Here is a 20,080-nt window from a genome sequence, read left to right as displayed (position 1 = left end):
AACGCTGCCAGAACGGTCCGTCTAGGCCACCGGGGAGCTGAGATACTGGCCTGCAAAATCTGCCTGTGAAGTTGGATGTGGGAATGGATCTGCTGGTTCCAGCTCGGCCGGAATTCCCGAGCCCCGGCCACAGGGGTCAAATTCCACCCACCGATCGGCCAACGAAGTCCTGATGAAGTAGAGATCGGCCACTTCACTCAGCCTAGGTGCCACATTTTCGGGGAGACTTCAAGGATTTTGTAATATTTTGTAATATTATGCACTTTCGTAATTTTCTCATGATTAAAGGAGGTACCGGACCAGCAGCTGCCAGAAAATCAGTGGTGGACCTGTACCATATTTATAACAAAAGTTATACCCGAAGCCCAAATGCCCATGGGATTGTTTCTCCCTCCTTACACCTTTTACCAGCCTGGCAAGAGTATTTTTGGGTCTATTTTCTCTTTCCAATTTTTATACTCCTAAAGAGAATTTAAATTCACAGTCAGTTTGAGACACTTTATCTTACAGTAACAGCCACATTATATTGTATTTGAGCCTCTATTTCACTTTAATATTTTTGTTCTTTGTCATCTTACACAAATGTTTATGTGGCAGGAATCTTCCTGCTTTGATATTTTATTCCGTACTGTTTAAGACCAAATTGTTGTTAAACAAACTGCTCTCGCACATTCTCAAAACAAAACCTTGAAGCTGGTCATTTGATGCTTGGCTCTCCGCTACTGCCTCCTTTGTTACTCAGCCTTAGAATGGACATACAGTAAGTAATGGTCATGGCCATTACCTGTGCCCTTTCAAGGAGTTAAGACCAGCGGAAGGAGCAGGGGGGGGGGGGGGGGGGGGGGGGGTTGGGAAGAGAAGGATACAGCTGACTGAAAAATGGCTAACAAATTTGAAGAAATGCGTTTCAAAAATAGATGCTTTTTTTAGATGCAGGAATAAGAGTTTTAAAGCTCCTTGCTCTGCTCCCTGGTTGAATTATTGAAAAAAACAAACAAATAAATCCATGTTGTGCCCTTCTGTTTAAAATTGGGTTTTTTGTTTAATAGTACCATAACAGTACATCTATAACTGGTTGGGATTTTGATGTGTAAGAAAATAATTACAGAACGCAGCAGGTTTTCAAAGGTTCCGAATTGGAAAATCCAAGAACATTGCAATTTGTACAGAATTATATGCAAACCTTAACGAGTAAAATACATGGGACTGGCACCAAATGTTCAGGTATCCAAACATGTTATCCCCACTCATCAGCAAAAAAATAAAGCCCAAATATGCCTAATTGTTTATAATCACATCAACATATTTAATCAGTTTATCAGAAAAGTCCACCATTATTCTTTGCATTTACTAAATCAATTAAAATCTTTTTTTCTTTTCTTCAGAAATGTCACCTTTGTTGCTTGGCTCATCGTGTAGCAGGCTATATTATTCTTGTCAAAATATACCCATCTTATTTTCAGTCATTTTGTGCCACTGTCTGAAGCCTGAGATAAGCAGGGAAAGCAGGCTGTTGGTCTGAGAATACGGCCACAGCAAGTCTATGTTGAGTCAAGTGTTTGACAATTTCTGAAAAGGGTCTTGCAGGCAGGATTCCACGCATTTCATGAAATGGATTACCAGTTATTATAATATTAAATCTGAACCACAGCAGCTTTCAAGATTGATTGCGTATGATCAGATGCTGCAAATTATCCAGTTGCCGACACCACCCAAAAGAAACATAATCGCACAGCTTTCTGTAGCATTCTCACTTGAAGATTGTTAGCAAGCAAACAATCTTGTTGATGTTAGGGCTAAAGGATTCAAGTCCTCTGTGTGTGACGCTCGATGTAGAGAAGGTTCCGAAGCACTACGATGGATTTTGGGCAATGAATGTTGTAATAATTCAACGGAAGATAAAATCTGGAACAATTTAAGAAAAGGTTAAAAAAAGATAACATTCATTTGTTAAACATTGTAAAATGCTTGCAAATACGTTAATTACAACGATGACAAGTTAAATTATAGCCAGAAATCATGATCTGTTATATCAATTCCACGGAACAAGACCTGATCTCCACCGGGTGGCGCTGTCAGTGATGGCAGCCTCGCCAACAGGCTGTCTGTCTTTTTGTCTTTTTTGTTATTTTTAGTGTGTTTTAAAAGTTTGTGTTAATGTTCTCTGGTCTGTTTTATGTGGGGCGGGGCGGGAATTGGAGAAAAAAAAATTCCAATCTCTTATCTTGCCGGAGATGCGATTGTTTTCCGGATCGTATCTCCAGTCGCTCTGCGGCCTAACATCCTGAAGCTGGCGGCCTTGCTCGAGACTGACTTTGAACCCTATCGCAGGGCTGTGGACTTACTATCAGAGCCTGCAATCCCTTGCTTGGGATCGATGCTCCAGCGGATTCCACCGTTGAGCTCGCAGTCTCGGGGAGAGACCGAGGTCGGGAAGCTCCAAAGTCACAGAAGGTTCGACTAGCCCCGACCCAGGGTACGATCGCCCAGCACGGGCAGCTGAGTTCCCCCTGATGCAGGAGCTTGATCACTGATGCGGAGGGACCGACCGCCGGTTACGGGAGCCAAGATCGTCCTGTCAACGGAAGCTCGAGGCCCCCGACCGCGGGAGAACAAAGAAGGGAAGAGATTGAACTTTATTTTCGCCTTCCATCACAGTGAGGAATGTGGAGGAGTCACTGTGGTGGATGTTCATGTTAAAATGTATTTTGTGTCTTGTTGCTTTTTATTGGTATGACTATGGCAACTCAAATTCCTTGTATCTTGCAAAACATACTTGGCTAGTAAAGTATGATTATGAATATTCGTAATAGCTTAAGAAACCTTTTATGTTAAAATAGTGCAGGAGTTATCCATTTGACTATTCAATAGAAATCTACTTACAACAAACCCTGAAATCTTGAATATGCATTATGTCAGGTTGCTGTTAATCACTGTTTTTTACCTTATTCTGCATTTGAATTCTATATTACATAAATGCACTTCTAGTCCTTTGGATTATTAAAACGATAAATTTAACACATCTGCATGATGTAATGAACTTGTAGAAATAGGAATCTTGTGGTAAAAGGCAAACTAATAATGCTGAATTTTTAAAACTCTTGTAACTTACAAATCAAAGCCAAAATGTTGTTTACACATAATATTTATAACAGGTTTACAACAGACAAAAGGGACTGAATGGTCTTCTGCGCTAATGACCGTAAGAGTGAATCAGAAATATAATAGGAGTTCAACGTTAAGATTTTAAAACCTTATGTCTTTCTAATTCATTAGAAGCCTCACCTGGAAATGAGCTTCATTAGTGCTTATTTTGAACATTTGCTCAGTTGATCAAAATAGGTTATTCGATTTTTGTCATTCCAATAGGCCACAGATTTATCAACTGTGACTTTGGAATCAATAACAAGTAATATAATATAAAAAGATAGACACAAAATGCTGGAGTAACTCAGCGGGACAGGCAGCTGCTCTGGAGAGAAGGAATGGGTGATGTTTCGGGTCGAGACCCTTCCTCAGACTGAGAGTTGGGAGTGGGCTCCACCCGAAGACGTCACGCATTCCTTCTCTCCAGAGATGTTGCCTGTCCCGCTGAGTTACTCCAACATTTTGTGTCTAGGATTTAAACCAGCATCTGCAGTTCCTTCATACACAATAAAATGCACGACTTGGTTTACAGCTAATAAAATCAGTTGATTTCCTTGCTCTTACCTGGGGAAAGAGAGGCCGCTCATCCTTGTTCCTGTTCAAGCAGTTTGCTACAAGTCTTTTCATTGCTTTTGGGCAATTTTTGTAGAGTTTACCGAGGTCAGGCGTTAAAAAACCTCGGCCCACCATGAAAATAATCTAATCACAAAAACAAACGCAAATTTTACTGTGATAGATTACACCAAAGGATGAACAAATGTAGAACAATGAAAAATGTAAGAATGCTGGTTTTTGATATAGACTGTAAATAAACTGATCGAAAGCTAATTTGCGGTTCACCGACAGAAGTGACACTGGGAAAAATGATCTTTCTGAAAGATCATACCAATAATTCAATATTTCAGATATAACAATATTTTTAGTGGTGTCAGATATGGTTCGATACAATAATCAGTGTTTGATTAAAGCAGGGATGATATAGAAATGATAGCGTGTTTCAATGATTCATAGTTGAGCATCATAAAATGCCCAATGTATGAAGTTCCAACTTGTTGCATCTGAAATACCATGTGGAGGAGTGCAATTGCAGGATTAACTCTGCTGCAATACTGACATCTACATAGTAATACTGATTCACATAGTAACAAAACTGATTTGAAATTTGCAAAGAAATCAAAGTTTCAGACAAGCAAAAGGTGAAAAGGATAGGTTGCTGCTGGATAATATACCAGATGTAGTCCGAAACCATGGGTTGACTGTTCCAGCATCACTTCTCAGCCTGCACAGATTTACAGTGCCCTCCATAATGTTTGGGACAAAGACCCGTCCTTTATTTATTTATCTCTGTACTCCACAATTTGAGATTTGTAATCGAAAGAATCACATGTGGTTAAAGTGCACATTGTCAGATTTTAATAAAGGCTATTTTTATACATTTTGGTTTCACCATGTAGAAATTACAGCAGTTTTACAGTGCCTGGTTAATACAGCTCTTCCTTTCAGTCAGCAGCAGGTTTTGCTGAGACGATTTATTATTATAATTATTAGTAGGCCCCCCTCGGTCATGACAGACCATGGGTGATGCATCCTGGTTGGATGCAAGCCTGGGCGATGTCATATGGAGGACAGGCTGTTGCCCATGCAGCACGTCCCCCCCTCTCCACGTCGCAGATCGATCCAAAGGAACAACAGGGCCGTTACAGTTTGGCACCAGTGCCATCGCAGGAGCTGTCAGAGCGAGGTTGTAGACAACGACAAACTGCCTTAAGCCCCTGTCCCACTTAAGAAACCTGAACGTAAACCTCTGGTGACCTTGCCTGCGACCCAAGGTTTCCATGAGTCGCCGGAGGTTTTGGTCACTCGCCTGGAAAGCCTCAAGCTGGATCGACCGAAGCGTGAGCTGCATCTACTGACCAAAACCATCTACTGATCTACTTCTTTGCTACCGACAACACACACACACACACACAGCGAAGGTGGGGGCCATGGAGAGCAGTGGAGCGCTGTCTGCGCGATGAAGAGGAAGGTAAACGACTGCCACAGAGCACGGTAAGTCCTTTAGAGTGCGCGGAGGTGGGGGGGGGGGGGGGGGGAGAGAAGAGGAAGGAAAGGGGAAGAGAAGGGGAGAGAGCGAGATGGGGAGAGAAGTGGGGGGGAGGAGTGGAGACAGTTTTAATAAGTTTAATAAAGTTAGCGGGCATTTTACCTATCGGTGGGTCTTCTAAGTCATGAAACTCCAATGAGACAATCAAAATGGCCGGTCAGCGAAGGAGATGGCCTTCGACTGCTGTAAGTTATTGGGGCAAATCCTCCAAAATTATGGAAGAACTCGGGGATAAAGACCTGGACATTTAAAAACAGACATGCTGGCTGCAAAAGGAAAACCCCCAAGGGGTCACAGAAGAACAAGTTTAAAACCTGTCTGTGGGCCTGTGCAGCCACATGACTAATAGAATGGTGAGAACAGGAAAGGCCAGGACGGACATAACAAGATTATCTTGGAAAGACAAAGGAAGGAACGGAGCCTCAGCAGACGGGGGTAAATAGCCCAGCAGCAAGACAATCACCATCGTAAATGGCCCATCCATCGGGACAATGAGAGCCCATCCAGGTGATGGGATAACGATCATGCTGAGGCGTCGTGACATCAGCAAACCCATTATCATCGGAAGCCTATTGTTCATGCCAGATCGAAATTGGGAATCATCGAAAGACCCTTGTGTCCAGAGGACCACCTGGGAGGTTTCAAGGGAGAAACTCGGGTATAAAAGGGACAAACAAGCAAGAACTTGCTCTTTTCTGCTCTGTTGGATGGCTCCTGACCCTGCATTAATCTAGCTGTAAGTACCCCAGACGACCTGGTGAAGTTCCCGAAATAGGATAGAGGTTGAGAGAAGGAGAAGGAGAAAGGGGGTGCATTTGTAATTAAAACTGTGTAAAGTAAGTTTTTACGACATGCCCGGTAGTTTTCTTTCCATAGTCTTAGTTTAAAGCATAACTTTAGTCACGTATTATGTAGTGTTGGAGAGATTCGATTTCTCATTTGTTCAATAAAGCCTGTAAATTTTAGACTTGCTTTGAGTCCGTCTTGGTTTCTGTTTTCTCTCATCAGCACACTCTGGTCAAGTCAACCGTTTATCATATCCCACCAAAATTCTGAGGTCTAGAACCCAGGGGAATCCCTTTTTTTTTGTATTCTCTCTCTTGGGAACCGCTCGAGTGGAGTGGTGGCCGTTTGACCCTCCGACAAGGGAGAGAATAACTCGGGCAGTTGGGCCCGAAGTGGAGCAAAGGGAACCGAAACCCCTACACTGCCTGTAAGTAAATAGCGACCCCACTCCACTGGCTTCGACCAAACGGCAACCTATTCTTAGTCGAGGCCAGTTTTGATTATGTTGAAATAATCGAAGCAACCTAGAAGAAGCCCCGACCATGCGGAAACCACTTTCGACCATTAGGGAGAGTGACCAAAACCTCCGGTGTCCTCATGGAAACCTTGGTTCGTGGGCAAGGTCATCAGATGTTTCCGTTCAGGTTTCCTAAGTGAGACGGGCATTAGGGGCTCCGACTCCGGATTTTCTTGAGGTGTACTTCTGGAGCCTTTTCCATGACTGGATATGGCCACAAAGCAGTGGAGGTTTTAATTCAGAGTTTTCCCTCTCCTAGTTGGACTGCCTTCCCAGGCTGACAAGCCCCATCTCCCATCTTTAATAATTATTAAAGAAATATATATTTGTGTTCTGCCAAAGTCTGTCTTCTGTGCGTACGAAGTAAAATGCAGACTCGATTGTTCATAATGTATCCCAGGGAAAATGGGCAACTCTGTTCTTGAAACCTTTATAGTCGATCTGGCACAGTCTATACTGTGGCAGTCCGAAGGCTAAAGAGCCCGAGGTGGGGTGAAAAGTTTCCAAAGGTGATGGAACGACTAGGTGCTGAGAGCTCTCTTACACCTGCATGAAGGAGGCAATTTAACACACCTTAGCAATTACAAACACCTGTGAAGCCATGCGTCCCAAACATTATGGTGCCCTGAAATGGGGGGGTCTATGTATAAATACAGCTGTAATTTCTACATGGTGAAACCAAAATGTATAAAAATGGCCTTTAATAAAATCTGACAATGTGCACTTTAAACACATGATTTTTTTTCTATTACAAATCTGAAATTGTGGAGTACAGAGGCAAATAAATAAATGATGGGTCTTTGGCCCAAACATTATGGGGGGCACTGTACATCAATTTCTACTTTAAAAACATTGAACAAATTGTTGAGTTACCTGATCTCGGTTGTTTACGTGAGAGTACGGCAGCTCTCCTGTCATCAGCTCAAACAGCACAATACCGTACGAATAGACATCAGACTGAAAACTATACGGATTAATTTCCTCCATTCGGATGACCTCTGGTGCCTGGAAACAATTCCAAAAAAAGGATGGACCAAACTGTTTCATTATTCAAGGTTTCACATGTTTTAGAAAATATACAAATTCCAAAATTATTCCTAGTATTTTAATAAAAATTATAAAATTGTTCTATTATAGATAGATTCCGAACCACAACAATACTACAGGACATTCCCTTTAAAAGTGGGGAAGAGGGGCATATTCCAAATGAATCCAGGCTGCTCACTAATTTAAGCAGTAGGCAAGGAGTTACACGTACTAGTGAGGAATTGCAAAGAATTTGAAGTACTATGGAAATGAATACATGATTTAGCAGCGCAAAGTGGCAGAGAATTGCACATTACTAAATTCTTTATTTGATCTGCTCCTCCATTCAGGAGAATAGTTTGCGGTCTTAGAAATTAATTTTCAGTTGTTGATAGTAAATGCCCAATGTAGAAGTGACAGGATCCTGTTATCCACTTCCAAAATATGGTTCCATTTTGGGTGTTAACATAAATAACCATCAACAAATTTCTATACCTATTTCTATACCTCAGAATGAATCTCAAAATATCCAAGCTTCTGTATATTTCCGCATCAATTTGCATTACTCCAAGCAAAGTATGTCAAATTTCACAGCTCCAATACCCATTTAGTTACTTACCTTCTGAGAAATAAATGGGCTCCTTTTGCCTCCGATGAAAATGAAACATTTCATACTTTTAAGAACAATGCAAGGCTATTTACAGGGTATTCGTCAAGATGTCTACATTATCCCATTAAGGGAATCGAGAAAGATCTAAGTGAAAGCTCGATGATTACACTTTAATCTGCTTCCATTGTCACATTTTAGAAGAAATTGCACACTTTAATAGATTTTCTATATTTGTAACAGTAATCAGCTCTCCAGAACACTGCTTGCATGGCATCTTTAAATAAAGTAACAAAGTTGCTTATGCCCAGCAATACAAAATATTATATTTCCTATCATGATCATTCAGAAACAATTATCCCTGAACATAATATAGACAAAATATTGGAAAGAAGGAATGGGTGACGTTTTCGGGTTGAGACCCTTCTTCAGACTGAGTCGGGGGAAAGGGAAACGAGAGATATAGACGGTGATGTAGATATAGAACTTCTTCTTCAGACAACCCTGAGCATAGTATAGTACATTTCTACGCAGTCACATCCACCGCCAACAATCTTTCCATATTTTGACACGATTTTAACAACGGAAGTTTAATGCTAAGTTTGGAGACTGGTTTAGTAGAAGGGTGATTGGTTAATTAAGAATTGCTCAGATCATGAGTGGAATGTTTTATAATGCACTAGTTAGTTAGTTTATTGTGTATTATTAACAATACACAAAAATCTTACTATTCTCTTGCTTAATGTACAAATATTTGAAGCAGAAAAATCTTGCACTTTGATTAAAGGGGCCACATTAAAAGATCGCATCAAATTAATTTGTTTAACATGTTCTCTGGATAAGATTCATGCTACTAAGAAATGTAAAGTCACATGAACTAACTATTGAATCGGTGATAAAAAAAAAGCTCTTAATTCCTCACCATCCACAGAATGGATCCCGTTGGCTGCCCTACTTGTTGAGACCCACTCCATCGAGATTTCACAGTGGCTAAACCAAAATCTCCAATCTTCACAGTGAGGCCTTCGTGAAGGAATATATCTGAGCATTTATTAAGGATAGCATCTTTCAACAGTGGCAGAGTGTTGCCAGAAAATAAAGTCCCATTAGCACAAATATAAATACGAAGAAACTATTAAGTTATCTTTTCTTATAATATATATTTTCTTTGGAAATATTACCATCTTGTCCTTCATTACAATTGACTGAAGTTACACAAAATAAATTAAATATTCTGCCTGGGCATCTAAGATTGAATATACGTGACAGGGAGTTCAGGTTCAGCACAGTGTAAGAAATCATGGATATATACAATATATACAATATTTACAATACTTTTATTCATTGTCATTTGAACCTCAAATGAGGCTCAAACGAAACTCTGTTACTACAGCCATACAAAAAGAAACAATTTCTACAAGACACACAATTTAATTCACACAAACATCCATCACAGTGAATCTCCTCCTCACTGTGATGGAAGGCAAAGTCTTTTCTCTCCCCTGTGTTCCGTTCTTCTCCCGATGTTAAAGCCCCAGGCGGGGGATGGTAAGTCCCAAGGCCGTTAAGGCCGCGCCAGGCAATGTACGGCCCCACTCCAGGTCTTAATGTCTCAATGTGGGAGCCCTAGGCGGGCGTTGGCATGTCCCGCGGCCGTTAAAGCCACGCCGGGCGATGTAAGGCCCCGCTCCGGGTCGTTCCAACCCCACGATACAGCCCTGATGGAAGCCATCAAGACTATTCTTACCCAAAATAATGGCATTTAGTTTAATCCCAATATCGAGCAGTTGGACCTTAGTATTTTTATGTTAGTTGATATTTTCTCACAATAGAAGAGGGCCTGAATAGAATAGAATTCCCATCAATCCTGTTTCCCTGCTTATTTCCCTGTATCAATTTTACTCCAAGGGTAATTGATAGCAACCAATTAACCATCTATTCTATGTGGCACTCTCAGGCAGTTTCAAAATCTGCCTCCATCATACTCCAAATTCATGCTCTCCTTTTCTCAAATGGTCTTTGACCATTCTACCAATTAACCTGAGCTCTGCTGTCTAGTTATTGACTTCTGTAATCATAAGGCCTTTGTATTTACTTTTTTCTGGGCCTCAGTTTTGTTCGCCTCCTTAAAATCTCTTCAACATTGACCTCTCCCCCACTCAAAACCGACCGCCATGCTAATTCAGCTACAACTACTAAACTGCTTATTTCTGGCTTCCATCAGTACTTAGGTCACATTATTTATACATATCATGATAAGGAGTCTGTAACCGAGTCCTGCAGAACCTTCATGCATGCAGCTCCCCACTCACTAATATTCCCATTGACTAATACACTGGTGCTTTCTGCCATCAAACTAACATATTCAATTTGCCAGTTATCCTTGGATCCCATGGGTTTTAACTTTCTTGATCAATATGGCACATGGAACTTGCTAAATGCCATTCCGAAATCTATGCTACATCAAATGGTCTGCGATCAGAGAGAATTGACCACTGATGAAAACCACAATTAATATAAAGCTTTGTGCTCCACAGTAATTTTCCATTCTTGAATTGATGATCAACGCAATGTCAAGAAAGGTCCAAGCATTAGGGGGCAATATACAACTGCCATTAGTTTGGTTATGTACTGACAGTGCCCTCCATAATGTTTGGGACAAAGACCCATCATTTATTTATTTGCCTCTGTAATCCACAATTTGAGATTTGTAATAGAAAAAAATCACATGTGGTTAAAGTGCACAATGTCAGATTTTAATAAAGGCCATTTTTATACATTTTGGCTTCACCATATAGAAATTACAGCGGTGTTTATACATAGTCCCCCCATTTCAGGGCACCATAATCTTTGGGACACAGCAATGTCATGTAAATGAAAGTAGTCATGTTTAGTATTTTGTTTCATATCCTTTGCATGCAATGACTGCTTGAAGTCTGCGATTCATGGACATCACCAGTTGCTGGGTGTAGAAACATATATATAAAACATAGAAAATAGGTGCAGGAGTAGGCCATTCGGCCCTTTGAGCCAGCACCGCCATTCAATATGATCATGGCTGATCATCCAACTTAGTATCCTGTACCTGCCTTCTCTCCATACCCCCTGATCCCTTTAGCCACAAGGGCCACATCTAACTCCCTCTTAAATATAGCCAATGAACTGGCCTCAACTACCTTCTGTGGCAGAGAATTCCACAGATTCACCACTCTCTGTGTGAAAAAGGTTTTTCTCATCTCGTTCCTAAAAGTCTTCCCCCTTATCCTTAAACTGTGACCCCTTGTTCTGGACTTCCCCAACATCAGGAACAATCTTCCTGCATCTAGCCTGTCCAACCCCTTAAGAATTTTGTAAGTTTCGATAAGATCCCCCCTCAATCTTCTAAATTCTAGCGAGTACAAGCCGAGTCTATCCAGTCTTTCTTCATATGAAAGTCCTGACATCCCAGGAATCAGTCTGGTGAACCTTCTCTGTACTCCCTCTATGGCAAGAATCTCTTTCCTCAGATTAAGAGACCAAAACTGTACACAATACTCCAGGTGTCTTCTCTGGTGATGCTCTGCCAGGACTGTATTGCAGCCATCTTTAGCTTATGCTTGTTTTAGGGGCTAGTCCCCTTCAGTTTTCTCTTCAGCATATGAAAGGCATGCTCAAATGGGTTCAGATCAGGTGATTGACTTGGCCACTCAAGAATTGACCATTTTTTAGCTTTGAAAACTTCTTTGTTGCTTCAGCAGTATGTTTGGGATCATTGTCTTGCTGTAGAATGAACCGCCGGCCAATGAGTTTTGAGGCATTTGTTTGAACTTGAGCAGATAGGATGTGTCAAAGGTTAATGATCAAATAAAAAGGATACTGTTTGACTTCATGTCTCTGTGGATGATGTTCTTTGCATGTAAGTAACTGTGGGGGGGGGGGGGGAAGAAACAAAATGCAAACGAGAATCAGGTTATTCTGTTCAATTCTGATGATACTTCTGACCAGTATGGGCCAGGGTGGGTGGCACGGTGGCACAGCGGTAGAGTTGTTGCCTTACAATGCTTACAGCACCAGAGACCCAGGTTTGATCCCAACTACGGGTGCTGTCTGTACAGAGTTTGTACGTTCTCCCCGTGACCACATGGGTTTTCTCCGAGATCTTCGGTTTCCTCCCACACTCCAAAGACATACAGGTTTGTAGGTTAATTGGCCTGGTATAAATGTAAATTGTCCCTAGTGTGTGTAGGATAGCGTTAATGAATGGGGATCGCTGGTCGGCGTGGACTCGGTGGGCCAATGGGCCTGCTTCTGTGCTGTATCTCTAAACTAACTAAACAGTAATCTATCTCCCTTTTGTTTAAGAAGGAACTGCAGATGCTGGAAAATAGAAGGTACACAAAAATGCTGGAGAAACTCAGCGGGTGCAGCAGCATCTGTGGAGCGAAGGAGATAGGCAACGTTGCCTATTTCCTTCGCTCCATAGATGCTGCTGCACCCGCTGAGTTTCTCCAGCATTTTTGTGTACCTATCTCCCTTTTGTTTTCTTTCCAAATTAAGCCAAACCCATATTTGTCTTTCATGTTATAGTTACAGCAGTGCAGACTATGCCAGTCCAAAGAGAGCAGGCCAGATATTTTCTCATATGCTCTGGCCAGCTCACTGAACTTTATTCAATAGCGATCAAGAATCTGTGGCCACCATCATTCTATGCAACACAAGTAATCTCCCTGGTCAGTGATCCCGCACACTAACACTATCCGACACACACTGGGGCCAACTTTACATTTATACCAAGCCAATTAATCTACAAACGTGAACATCTTTGGAGTGTGGGAGGAAACCGAAGATCTCTGAGAAAACCCATGTAGGTCACCGGAACGTACAAACTCTGCACAGACAGCACCCGTAGTCAGGACTGAACCAGGGTCTCCGGCGCTGCAAGCGCTATGAGGCAGCAACTCTACCGCTGCGCCACCGTGCTGCCCTGGACTTCTGGAATTGTGGCATCACCTTCTCATCCCCTGCCTCATCACCTCCTATATTCACTCACTGCCTCTAGGAGTTTCTTCTGCATGAGAGATTCTCATAAAAGCCACAAAATATAATCCTGAGACATATATGGATCCAGTATGTTAACCTGACACCACCACATATTATCCAGCTACTCCTCGCTTCAGTCTAAGACAAGAATAACCCTCTACTTTCCACTTCAGCCAGCAGATTGCTTCCATGTTACATAAATTGGACTCTAAAAAATATGCAACGGAGCTGATCAAGGAATTCACAGGCACACACTGTATGACATTTCTAGGTTCCTCTAGACTGGGATCTGTGCAGCAGGCACCATAATGCAAGTCACATTATAAAGTATAGTCTTCAATCTGCTAGCAAAAATAAAAATGAAAAAACTTTTTATGATTAATGTTGAATTTTACAAGCTTCAACTAACATATTTACCACAATCTGTTTCACAACCAGCCAGTACATCCATGATTTGGGCTCACTTTTACTTCTCATTAGCATAGCCTGACCAGCTGTGAATGTACATCTCTGCATTGTGCAATGTTTGTTTTGTCTCTCTCTAACTGTGCTCATCTCATATCTGAAGAAGGGTCTGGACCTGAAACGATGCATATTTCCTTGCTCCATAGATGCTGCCTCACCCGCTGAGTTTCTCCAGCATTCTTGTCCACCTCATGTCATTTTACCTTCCTTTAACCAGCTTCTCACCACAACTTCCCACATTAACCGATCAACCAGATAATGGTTTATATCGTACCAACCCTGGCCTCATCTTGGAGACATTCCCTTCATCCTGTCTATCCCTTCTGCAAATTGTTTTCTCTTCCCTATCATGTCTGACAATGGGTTTTCAATATGAACTGTTTCTCTTTCCATAGTTGCTGTCTGAACTTTTAAGAGTTTCTAGCACTATATTTTCTTCCACCACAACAAACTCTACTCAGATCCAAAGTCGTCACTGAAATGCAGTAGTGAGTTTACGACGCAACACTCACTCCATTCCTTGGGCTCCCTGTCGAGCAATGTCGATCAGTTGAAACATCTCCAGCTTGACTTCCTGGACATGCAAGTGTTGGTAGAGGCTGCTGCCTTCACACCACTGGGTGACAATGGCCAGGTTAAACTTCGTCATGTAGCCCATAAATAGCAAAATATTTACGTGCCGTGTTTTCCTGCAAGACAAAGGAGATGGTGATCGACTTCAGAAAGCGGAGCGGTACACATTCCCCAGTTTGTATTGACGGTGCCGAAGTAGAGATGGTTGAAAACTTCAAATTCCTAGGAGTCAATATAACCAACAACTTCTCCTGGACCACCCATATTGAAGCAACGACCATGAAAGCACACCAACACCTCTACTTCCTTAGAAGGATTAGGAAGATCGGCATGTCACCTTACAACTCTCTCCAACTTCCACAAATGCGCCGTAGGAAGCATTTTATCAGGATGCATCACAGCTTAGTTTGGGAACAGCTCCATCCAAGACCACAAAAAATTGCAGCGAATTGTGGACACAGCCCAGACCATCACACAAACCAACCTCCCTTCCATTGACTCAATTTATACCGCACCATGTCTCGGCAAGGCCAGCAGCATAATCTCATGCGAGTCGCACCCTGGCCAATCTTTCTTCTGCCCTTTCTCACCGGCAACCTCATTTTAATTATAACTGGCCTATATTCCTCCATTTCGGGTGGGCAGCACGACTCACGTCACAGCGGCCTCTGCAGTCCGTCTGTCTTTTATTTATTTATTTTTTGTCTCGTTTGAATGTAGTTCTAGTGTTTTTTTTTAACTGAGTATGTGTGTGGGGGGCGGGGGTGGAGGAAACTTTTAAATCTTTTCCCTGTACGGAGAACCCGACCTTTTCTTTGTCGGGTCTCCGTTGTCGTTGGGGCCTAGCACCATGGAGCGGCCTCCAACCGGAACGACCTGGGACTCCAGTCGTGGAGCCTGCAGACTTAGTTCGGCCGAGTTCGGAGCGGGAGGAGCTGTGGTGGCAAGCTGCTGTGGCCCGACCCCGGAGATTCGGAGGCTCCAACTGCAGGTCTGGTGGACAGTGACACCGGGAGCCCGCGGGTCCCTGGTGGGAGACCGCTTTTCGGGGCTTCCGCAACAGCGACTTCTCCCGCCCGAGTTGCGGGGTTGAGGATGACCTGGAGCAGGACCTTATATCGCCCGGCGCGGCTTTAACGGCCGTGGGACTTGCCAGCGCCCGCCGGGGGGCTCCAACACGAAGACCCGGAGCACGGCCTTGCATCGCCCGGCGCGACTTTAATGGCCGCGGGACACTTACCATCGCCCGCCGGGGGCTTTGACTCTGACATCGGGAGGAGAACGAGGAGTGCAGGGGAGAGAGAAGACTTTGCCTTCCTTCACAGTGAGGAGGAGATTCACTGTGATGGATGTTTGTGTAAATTGTGTTGTGTCTTGGTTCTTTTTCTTGTGTGTATCTGCAGAAACCAAATTTTGTTTGAACCTCAATGAGGTTGAACCTCAATGAGGTTCAAATGATAACAAATAAATCGTATTGTATTAATTCCTATCCCCAAACCTATCCAAAAAACGTGTTTAAATGCTGTGATTGAGCTTGTCTCTACACCCTCTCTGGCAGTTTGTTTCATGTACCCACTACATTCTGTGTAAAAGATCTATCCCACAGATCTTTAAATATTTCCGTCTCACCATAAAACCCCCTCAAGTTTTCAACTCCCCAACCTTGTGAAAATAACTGACTCGCTCCTTTTGGAGGTCCTCGTAATCTTATAATGTTTTGTTAGTGCACCCCTCTGCCTCCTGCGTTCCATTGAGAACAATCCCAGCTGATCCAATCCCGCCTTGCTTCTAAAGTCCTCCATTCTGGGCCACATTCTAGTGAAACTCTTCTGCACTCTTTCTAGTGCGAGTTTATCCTTTCCAGTGGTGTCATGGCCAAAACTGCACACAATATTCCAAGTGTGGCCGACCAACGTCTTGTACAACTGCAACATGATGTCCCAAGATTTATAGTCAACACCTCTATCAATGAAGACAACCAAGCTAGATACCACCTTCACTACCCTAACCACCTGTGTCACCATTTTCAGGAATCTATGACCACGCATCCCAAGGTCTCTCAGTACATCAGTGCTTCTCAGGTCCTGGTCCTATACTGTACAAGTCAGGCCACAATTAGTCAGCATCCAATCTGTTCGTCTTTTATTATTTTATTTTAATCTTAAAATGAACGTATTTAAAATACCAAAGAGTAAAAGAAGATTCAACAAAATAATCCTCCCCGACTGACGGCCACAATTAAAACAGCTGGTCAGGCTGCATCTGCGGGTGGAACGAAAACATTTCTGGACTCCAACAAATAGCATCTGCAGTCTCTCGATCCTCCAGTATTATATGATGTGTGATATCTGAGCACCACAGTTGTGAAATGGTGATGGGAGAACATATAACATGGAAAAACTCTCACAGTTGGTTCTTTAGCCTTGCACTTTACCACAGCTTAAAATGTTCCTCCAATTCTGACCGTTTATGCATATTTCCTCACTCCATACCGTCAGATGTCTAGACATTAAACTTGGAAGAAATCCTTTTGTCTCTTTCTGGATGTTAATTAAAACCCAATCTCTTTGACCAAGCTTTTGGTTAGCTGTTTACCACAGCCTTATATGCCTTACTGTCAAATTAATCACGTCTTTGAAGTGTTTGGGATTGTTTTACTATGTTCAAGGCTTGATGTAAATGCTACTTTTCATTGTGATTGTGGTTTGAGGCAATCTGGTTGACTCCTCCTCACTGCCGTTGCCCCACTACTAAAGGCAAGAATCTAACCCAGGGGTGGGGAACCTGCGGCCTAGGCTATTAAGTGCGGCCTTTTGGATAAATCCAAATTTTGTAGATCAAATCCTTTTATTTTTATTAATATGTTATTGTTCGTCTTTTATTATTTTATTTTAATCTTAAAATGAACGTATTTAAAATACCAAAGAGTAAAAGAAGATTCAACAAAATAATCCTCCCCGACTGACGGCCACAATTAAAACATTAGTAAGTCATGAGGGCTATTTTAACAAAATAATGTACATTTTGAAGTATATCTAATTGAAATTTCTTGGATGCGGCCTTGTTAGATTACAGCTAACTTGATGCGGCATTCCAACATGAAAAGGTTCCCCACCACTGGTCTAACCCGTTTCAGAATCATCTTGCCAAGATATATGAATCAATATACCCCATGCAATTTTCCAACTATTCCTTACCTATCATTCAAGATTTGAACAATTAACCATGAGTGGAACTGAGTGACTTCTTGTACTAGTGAAAGGGAAACCACTCAAGGACAATATCTCCCAAATATAAAATAACAAAGTAGTCTTCATTTCTGGAGTATTACTTCAATGTAATATTGGCCAAGACCCAAGCACGAAACATCTACTTTTTCCTACCTTAGGACCTGGACTTCATTGCGAAAAGCCTGGAGTTGTTCTGGTGTTGGATCAGTCACCCTTAGAATCTTCACAGCTACATCACCTGTAATGCCCAAGATGAGAAGATATCTAATCAGTTAAATGAATGAACAATTGATCAGCCTGCCATAACCCGTGACTTATGATTTTAATTTCATTCCCAACCCTAGCGTGCAGTAGCCCATGAAATATTCTCCATCAACATATCACATCTGTACGTTCCTCCTAACGCTTCTGACCTGTTTCGCATCATGTGCTCATGATGTTTAATACTCTGACCAGGCAGCTACTGCTTTGACTGTTGGTATAAAACTATTACTGGGGATAACCAAGTTGTTTGGTCTCAGGTTATTAATATTCTACCTAGTCCAGCCACACACATTATAAAATGATCAGAAAGAATACTACTTTCCTAAGCAATGAAATCATTAACTGGAATCACAGTGCAAAACCAATGCAGGAATGACGATATGAACTAACCTCACCACAAGTCACTTCAGACAATTAACTTGTTATTAAAATCTCCTTTAAATTCTTTAACTTCTATGATGAAAAATGTTTTTAGAATTTTTAACTGGAGAAATGGTTGTTGATTTTTAAATCTTTGGACTTTAGATTTTCTTCTCAACCCAAACACAGGTTAACAAGGACTGGGATGGCACGATGGCTCAGCGGTACAGTTGCTGCCTTGCAGCGCCAGAGACCTGGGTTTGATCCTGACTATGGATGCTGTCTGCACGTAGTTTGTACAGTCTCCCTATGACCTGCACGGGTTTTCCGCAGGAGTTCCGGTTTCCTCCCACACTCCAAAGACGTACAGGTTTTGGCGTAATTGGCTTGGGTATGAATGAAAAATTGTCCCTAGTGTGTGTAGGATAGAGTCAGTGTGAGGGGATCGCTGGTCAGCGCGGACACGGTGGGCCGAATAACCTGTTTCTGTGCAGCATCTCTAAGCTAAGCTAAAGAAAAATACAAATCAGAAATATGGGCACGGGTGTGTTAAGCTTTATGCAACATAAGGAAAGAATGTGAAATATAATCTTTAATCATTTTGTTCCAACTATCCTATCATTTGAATCTTAAAGGATAGGAAAACTTTTTAAAAATAGATCTTCTTAGTGCTTTCCAGATGCTCCTCTGTTTTATCTCCCTTGAGTTACATGAGCAGATCATCAAAGTCAGACCAACCTCGAGCTCTTTAGCCTTTGGACTGCCGCAGTATAGACTGTGCCAGATCGACAATAACTAAAGGTTTCAAGGACAGAGTTGCCCATTTCCCCTGGGATACATTATGAACAATCGAGTTTGCTTTTCACTTCGTACGCACAGAAAACAGACTTTGGTCAAATACAAATATATTTTTCTTTAATTATAATAATAATAATTAAAAATGGCCTCAGCAAAACATGCTGATGACTGAAAGGAAGAGCTGTATTGACCAGGCAATGTAAAATGGTAAAACTACCAGGGTTTACAGTCATTAGTCTGTGAAAATAACAACAGCTACAGGATTGCTGTTCTTGTATATTTGGACACTGCACTAGTAGGTTTCTGTCAGTGGTTTGACATAACCATGCAAGTGAACATGGAGTTCAGTAAAGGAGTGCAGACTTGGGCTAACTGCCCAGTGGTTGTGGGGGGGGGGAACTTGTGTGAAGTTTCTGTGCCACGTCTGAGGAGGCAGCAGAATGTTTTCCTCCATATTGAATATGTTCCTTGCCTTTCTCTACAGGGACAGGGGGCGAGACCACAACTGGAATCTGGTGTACAGTTCTGGTTTTCTCCACCGAGAGCTCCTTCGTGCAACAGGATGAGTTGCAAAAACGTTTCAACAAATTGTTTCCTGAGCTGCAGAGGAGATTGAACAGACCAGGCCTTTATTCTCTAGAGTTTAAAAGAATGACGGGTGATCTCACTGAAACATACAACATCCTTGTAGAGCTCAACAGAGTACATTCAATAAATGTTTCCCATGGATGGGTCGTCTAGAATCATTGATCAGAGTCAGAAAATAAGCTCATTTAAGACTGAGATGAACAGCAATTTCTTCATCTGGATGTCATAAACCTTTGGAATTCCCTACCCAAGGAGGCTGTGGAAGCTCAGTCATACATGTTCAACAGATCAGTAATTTTAGATATTAAGTTATTCACATCTTAATATAGGAATGTAATGCTAAGATTTAAAAAATCCCATGAAGTTATTTAATGGGAAAGTGGAGGTGAGGGGCCAAATGTCCTATAACTGGTTATATTTTTTTATATTCTTAAGCAAATGCCTGCGACCCTTGATTATGGTGAAGTAACTGCCCTGAATGTTCATTTCCTTCATTACTGCCTCACTGTGGCTGCAGTGTGTAACAAAATGCACCTGGATTACTCATCCAGGTTACTCCAATATCACCTCCCGAACTCAAGACCTCCATCGCCAGG

The 20,080-nt window shown here is 42.1% G+C and overlaps 1 protein-coding gene across 2 annotated transcripts in view; it reads right to left on the bottom strand.

The window, feature by feature from the left end:
* Positions 1–1,012: 1,012 nt before the first annotated feature.
* The window catches only part of raf1 (Raf-1 proto-oncogene, serine/threonine kinase), a 76,657-nt gene continuing 57,589 nt past the window's right edge, over positions 1,013–20,080 (bottom strand). For both annotated transcript variants that reach the window (XM_033037228.1, XM_033037227.1), the window contains exons 11-17: positions 17,628–17,712; positions 14,184–14,360; positions 12,044–12,090; positions 9,110–9,228; positions 7,428–7,559; positions 3,712–3,846; positions 1,013–1,905 (exon numbers count right to left, since the gene is read on the bottom strand). In XM_033037228.1, the coding sequence (XP_032893119.1) occupies positions 1,765–1,905; positions 3,712–3,846; positions 7,428–7,559; positions 9,110–9,228; positions 12,044–12,090; positions 14,184–14,360; positions 17,628–17,712 (836 nt within the window). In that variant the 3' untranslated portion in view covers positions 1,013–1,764. The remainder of the gene's footprint in view (positions 1,906–3,711; positions 3,847–7,427; positions 7,560–9,109; positions 9,229–12,043; positions 12,091–14,183; positions 14,361–17,627; positions 17,713–20,080) is intronic.

This window comes from Amblyraja radiata, chromosome 18 (assembly GCF_010909765.2).
Source record: "Amblyraja radiata isolate CabotCenter1 chromosome 18, sAmbRad1.1.pri, whole genome shotgun sequence".
Classification (NCBI taxonomy): Eukaryota; Metazoa; Chordata; class Chondrichthyes; order Rajiformes; family Rajidae; genus Amblyraja; species Amblyraja radiata.
The sequence above is the reverse complement of the archived record's forward strand: the minus strand, read 5'-3'. Positions and strand labels throughout refer to the sequence as shown.